The sequence below is a fragment of the Pteropus alecto genome, unplaced genomic scaffold, assembly GCF_000325575.1.
Source record: "Pteropus alecto unplaced genomic scaffold, ASM32557v1 scaffold146, whole genome shotgun sequence".
NCBI lineage: Eukaryota > Metazoa > Chordata > Mammalia > Chiroptera > Pteropodidae > Pteropus > Pteropus alecto.
The window spans coordinates 13,574,368-13,581,409 of NW_006442107.1; the positions used below are offsets into that span (position 1 = coordinate 13,574,368).

At 37.7% G+C, this 7,042-nt stretch overlaps 1 protein-coding gene across 1 annotated transcript in view; it reads right to left on the reverse strand.

Annotated features, from left to right (window-relative positions):
* FHOD3 (formin homology 2 domain containing 3) overlaps positions 1-7,042 on the reverse strand; it is a 421,374-nt gene that overhangs the window by 86,887 nt on the left and 327,445 nt on the right. Inside the window, 2 exon segments of the mRNA XM_025038715.1 lie at positions 428-478; positions 4,846-4,980. Of these exon segments, the coding sequence (XP_024894483.1) occupies positions 428-478; positions 4,846-4,980 (186 nt within the window).

The window sequence follows — 7,042 nt, forward strand, 5'->3', positions numbered from 1 at the left end:
TGAGTCTCAGGGGGGTTTGGCACCCCGGCCAGGGCCTGGTGCAGTGTGTGTGCTCAAATATTTGTTGGAGGAATGCTGAACAACTGACCTGGAATCATGCAGTAGGGACACTTACCCCGGGCTCAGAAGTGGTGGGGCAGGGTAATTAAAATATATACTACAGTCAATATATTAAACTAACATGCTCATTTGGAGAAGAATTCTGGAGAAATAGACACACATTTCACACCATAAATAATAAATCTGTACTTTCTTGAAAAATTTAGATAATCAGAACACTCTATTCTGCAAAAGGCCAGTTATTCAGTCTTCAGTGTCATAGGTGAAGAAATCACATTTTAATTAATACAGTCTCCTCTGCATGCTTGGTTAAGAGTGCAAAGTCACGTGCCATTTGGTTACCATGGGAAAGAAAAGATATACAAACCTTTCTTCTCTTGCTTGTCTTTGCTCCTCTCTTTTGTCTAAATATTCTCGGCTAATAGAAATATGCAGAAGAAATGAAATAAGGAAAGAAAATAACAGATTTAGATGCTCATGAAATTGCCAAGAAATTATTAACAGTAAATCATGAAAACCCTCTGTCGCCTCAGAAATGGAAAGTGCTTGTAGTAGAATTTTTTAAACCCTAGTGTAAAAGCTGTACTTTAAAAGTACTAAGTATAATGGATTTTTTAATAAAATCATAAGTATGTCTGAAAACATGGAATTATTGGATTTACTCAGAGATATGACTAATTACTCTTGAGGAAGAAAAACACAAGTACATGGCAAGAGAAGAAAAAAAGGGTTTTTTAAAGATGAAAAAAATACATAAATAAAATATGGCAATGACAAGCAAGCAATAGCTTTCAGTGGTGATTAACATCCAATCAAGCTCTGGTATCTCCACAAATTTCTTCTCAAGAATTAAGTCTGTGTGGCTCTAAGTGTCTTGGCCATTTTGTTGTACTTCTCAGTTTGGACATTCTTCCCATAGCCCAGGATTCTTTCTCTTCACCCCTCACACCCTTTGTTCCTCTGCAGGGATCAACGGAAGCTCTTGCTTTGTGTGTTCTCTTTTGTCTGCACCCACAACAGATAATACTCAACTTGGTCCGATTTTAATGTTTCTTTTTCTGTTCCTACTGATGAGGTTCCAACACGAATCTAAGTTTAAGACTGTATGGCCAGTAACTTCCCAGGAGACCATTTATTTTCCTGGAGAATTCTGACATCATTGTTCTCTATGCTGGATCTAATGTAGCATTCTACCACTCGATGCACTGGTAACTGGATATAAAGGTACAATAAGTCAAAGCAACTAAAACAGGTTAGGAGAGAGAAAAAAAGCAACAAAGACTCAAATTAGTTGTTACTTATAAACATACATCCTCATCACTTTCCATACTAAAAATAAATTTTTCTGTAACAAAACCAAGAAATTTAAGACCATGTCAACAAAAATAAGAACAGATAAGAGACAACTTTTAGATGGTATCCAAGAGAAAAAGCACGAGGAGCATGAATACCTTAATGAAATGGCTGATGAAAAGTTAGCCATTTGGGTAATCCCAGCAACAACTTTATATTTTCCTATTTCATTTTTTTAAAATTTCTTTTCATTCACATCCTCAGACTTTCGGGAAGGCTCTACAGTCATCATAATTAATAGTTGTGTGTGGTTTGTCCTAATGATCAGCATTCTTTCCTGGACAAGATTTAATATTTTTGCTATCTATCTATCTATCTATCTATCTATCTATCTATCTATCTATCTATCTATCTATATTCATAGAATGAGGATTAGACCCAGGCAACTCATCTTCAGATATGCTCATAACTAACTGCTCACTATTTGGCCTTAGTCTGAAATGGATCTCGCTGGTCATTTAAGAGCACAGAAAGATGCTGGAGATTGTATATCTCATAACATAATGACTGAATATATATCACAATGAACTATGCACGCTTGTTTTATTCTTCTGGGACTTTAGCGATGTGAATGCTAGACATTTTAGTATTGTTCCGTGAGTCTCTGAGGTGCCTTTTTTCAATTTTGTGTTTTGTTTTTCAGATTGGATAATTTCTACTATTCTACCTTCAAGTTCAGTGATTCTTTTCTCATCTCTATTCTGCTACTGAGTACATCCTAAGAATTTTTTATTTCAGTTACTGTATTTTTCAGTTCTCCATGTATTTCCATTTGGTTCTTCTTTATATTTTCTATTTGTTTGCACAGAATTTGCTTTTCATTTGTTTCAAAATTATTTCCCCTGACTTCTTAGAGCCTGTTTATAATAGATGCTTTAAAGTCTTTATCTGATAATGACATCTACATCCTTTTGTGGTTAGCATATTTTGATTCTCTTTTCCCTTTGAGTTCAGATTTTCCTGGTTATTTGTATGACAAGTTACTTTGTACATTCCGTACATTTAAAATATTTTGTAATGAGACTCTGGGTCCTTTTTAAATTCTATGAAGGACCTTGATTGTTTTCTTTTGTTTTCCTTTAGTAGGCAATCAACTAGGTCAGATTCAGCCAGCAAGTTCTGACTGCCTTCTGACATTGGTTCCAATATTAGCTCAGTTTTCAAATATTTTTCGTGCTATGTGGCCAGCCTGGGATCTGAGTGGTGGTCCACTCTGTACTTAACTCTCAAAGTCTGTGGTATGCTGTTCAGGCTCTGAGCCCCACATACACATATTGGAGATGAACTCAGGAGTGCTTTCTTGATTTCTATATGCTATGTGGCTTTTCTATTATTTTCTGGCTAACTTAGGTCTCCTTCCTGGTCTTTTAGTCAGAAAGCTTGGGCTTTATTTTCCCTGCTCTGCTGCTTACTTTCAATAACTCCATCTGCATCCAGGGCAACGCAGCAGAAAGACACAGAGAAAAATGGTGATTTGCCTACTGCTCCTGGGGTCATAACTCTTCTGGTTAGAGAAAGAATTCCTCTCCCTCCTCAGTTTCAGGCACCTGCCTGGACACTGCTGCCATCACTATGCTTCTTTAACAATATTGCTTGGAGGCTGGGGTAGGAGAGAAGGACAAAAATATGAAAAAAAAAAACAGATTTTCTCCACTCTCTGACCCATAGGAATTCCTTTTGCCATTCCTCAGTCCAGAAGGAGAGGCCTTCTCTTAAAGCTCTTTTGTGCATGCTTGGTACATGCCAGGTGATATTGAAGGGAAAAATGGTAAACTTTCACTGGTTTGCTGGAACTTTGAATTCTAGTCTCCTTCCCCAATTCCTCTGCTCCTTTTTACACTTTAGAGTTTTCAGAGCTCCATGTACTCTGTCCACGATTTATGGTATATGCAGTGACGCAGAAGAGACAGGAGGCAGTGTGCTGACTCCATCTTTCCCAGAACTGGTACTGTTTTAAGAGGTTTCGATCAAAATCTTTAGATGTGTAAGCTAATCCCCGAATTTTCCAGGCGTTTCAGTCAGATTCTCTGCTATTTGGTGGTAAAATATGTAAATCTCTCAGAAAGCTATGACTCAGGAAGCATTTAACCTGTTTTAGAGGTTTTACAAATTGGTCTTTCCAAAAGTGACAACTTCCAGAGCTACCTCATGAGAAATGGAGCATTCAGGTCTGGCATTTCCATATGTCCTTTGGTAGAAATCTGACAGCTCAGGGTATGCCATACAGTCGTGGGGGACTGATGTTGGTTTACTTCATGAAGCCTATTAACCCAGCTTTACAAAAGCCAGGGTTATCCTTTCAACACGGATTTGGAATATTTGTTTCATACAGTCGTGAGTTACAGTTGAGGCAACTTCACTACTCTGCCCATATTTTGATCATTCCTACAATTATACGTATTCTTCCTGGTTGCTAAGAAAAAAAAAATGTTATGAAACCTGTAAACACTCATTGACGATGCTTCACATTCTTTGTAGGTTTAACTGGGAGTCATTGATGGAACGATTGGTTGCTAAAGAAAATGAACTGAGGAAACAGGAAATGGAGATGGGGAGAGAAATAAAAAGAAGAAAAAAACACAGAAGCTATAGGAGAGATGACTGGGAGGATAAAACGGGGAGAGATATGGAGAAGGGGAAGTCAAGAGGGAAGGAAGGAAAAGAAAGGGGGGAGGTGAAGAGCAGCAGGAAGGAAATGTGCAAAGAAAGACTCAGCGAGTGTTTTGTATTCCATAAAGCACTGTACAGCAGGAAGCCCAGGGGAGAAAAGGGAATGAAGGCAAGGATGAGAACGGGTGAGCTAGCTGAAGGAGAAACTGCAGTACTTGACTCAGCAGAGGCCGCATGAGACACGGAACTTGACATGGACCATATCCAGGCACATGTTCTTGGAGCTGGACAGAGACCAGGAGACTGGGGGACAATGGGCTGGGGGTAATCGGCACAGCGACGTTTTCCCCCCATAGGAGAATTATTGTTTTAAAAAAAATGAAGATTGCTACAGGGAACAAGAAGTAAAGCAGAAAGTGGGAAAAGCATTTTCTTTATGTCATCCAATAAAATATGAATAAAACATGAGTAGCTTTAGGGGGAAATGGCAAACTAAGTTAAGACAATTAGGTTCTGTCTTTAGGAAGGCCTGGATAAAACTATTTGAGATAATGGAGGACTCAAGAATACACAAATCCTTAATCGTATTTGGCTTGCTGGCTGTGCTTCCTGCCATATGGTTAGAGGAAAAAGGCCATAAAAAAAACCAAAAAAAACAGATCTAGCCTATGTCAGGTATATCTTACTCTTCCTTGAAAATAATTAAATCCAAAGCACATATTACTTCCTAGCCCTATAACATTATTATTCATCATACAGAGCTGTGAAACCATGTGCTTTAATTTCAATTTATTATTTTAAAAATCTTAAAATCCTTCTTACCTGAATTTGTTCCTTTCTTCCCGTTCTATTCTCTGCAACCTCTCTTCTCTCTCCTGTCGTCGTCTCTCTCTCTCTGCTGCCAGTGACTCTTGGTGCTGCCTAAAGGATGATGTGAGAAGGCCGCTCAGTGATGATCTAAAGATACAATGAGTTAACATTTTAGTAGCGTGGCCTGCGATTAAAAGTACTGAAGTCGGAATCAGTCAGACCTTGGTAAGACTTGAGAATATGCCAGAACCTAGGTAGTACTTGGGGGAAATTATTGAGTGTCTCAGGTGTTCCATTTCAGGGTCTTCATCTGTAAATAGAGGTAAGTAACCTCTTTCATGCACACGGAAGACAAAAAGGTGGTAACACATGCAAAATACCAAGTGTTCTGCACAGCAAAGGAAACAGTCAACAAAATGAAAAGGCAACCTACTGATTGGGAGAAAATATTTGCAAATTATATATCTGATAAGGGGCTAATATCTAAAATAATAAAGAACGTGTACAACTCGACAGCAAAAAAAAAACAATCCAATAAAAAAAAATGGGCAGAAGATCTGAATAGACACATCTCCAAAGAGGACATAACAGATGGCCAACAGATACATAAAAAGAGACTCTACATCACTAATCGTAAAAGATTTTAAAGCCACAATGAGATATCATCTCGCACCTGTTAGAATGGCTATCATCAATAAATCAAGAAGTAACAAGTGCTCGTGAGGATATGGAGAAGAGGGAACCCTTGTACACTGTTGGTGGAATTGTAAATTAGTGTAGCCACAATGGAAAACAGTACGGAGGTTCCTCAAAAAATTAAAAATGCACTAATCGTAAAAGATTTTAAAGCCACAACGAGATATCATCTCGCACCTGTTAGAATGGCTATCATCAATAAATCAACAAGTAACAAGTGCTTGTGAGGATGTGGAGAAGAGGGAACCCTTGTACACTGTTGGTGGAATTGTAAATTAGTGTAGCCACAATGGAAAACAGTACGGAGGTTCCTCAAAAAATTAAAAATAGAACTACCATATGACCCAGCAATTCTACTTCTAGGTATTTATCCAAAGGAAACGAAAATGCTAACTCGAAAAGATATACACCCCATGTTCACTGCAGCATTATTTACAATAGCCAAGGGATGGAAATAACCTAAGTAATTATCAATGGATGAATAGATAAAGAAGATGTGGTACATATATATACAATGGAATATTATTCAGCCATATAAAAGGACGAAATCTTGCCATTTGTGACAATATGAATGGACCTCTAGGGCATCGTGCTAAATAAAACAAATCAGACAGAGAAAGACAAATACTGCATGATCTCTCTTATGTGTGGAATCTAGAAAATACATACATACATACATACATACATACATACATACATACATACATACATACCAAGCTTACAGATACAGATACAGAGAACATTGGTGGTTGCCAGCAGCAAGGAATGGGAAAATGTTTTTGTTTTAGTTTAAATAAACTGAATTATTCATCATTAAAAATAGCATAAAAAATAAAATAACAGTAAAATAACACAGTACATTCATTTTAAAGCTGTTCTGTGGTAGGACTTTGATGAGCTGAAATCAACTTTCAATCTAAAACTGCTCTTTTTATATATTTTACATGTACTAAAGATATTTTACCATACATCAATTCCTCAATATATTGCCTTGAGAAAATTGTGTCATCTTAAAATAAGGTATTGCGATGACAGATGGGTAGAAAAAGACATACATACATAGCAATGGTCTGAAATCTGAACAGAATTGAGAAAAAAATCATCCTGTGTCAAGAAGCATCCAAGAACACTCAGAATGCTGAAGGGAGAGCACTTGACTCTGTGAAACGCCATGCAAACGATTTGGAGTGTTCACTGAACAGGGCACACGAGGATGAGCAGCCATGGGGAGGCCTCAGCCAGGGATCACAGGGGTGGGTATCACCGAAATTTTAAGTCAGGGGAATGGAAGGGAGAAGAGAAAATTAGGTGACCACACTAAAAATAAAGAAGGGGGTTAGCTGGGAAGAGAGTCTGTTAGACCTCTGAGGAATAACCAATGAAATCTTTATGGACAACTGGGCCTTCATTTATTGGGGAAAAAAAAAAAAACTTCTAAATTAAGATGCAAATATTTCTGAAATATAGCTTGGATAAAATCCTACTAGAATTCAGTGAAAATATACCTGCCAGG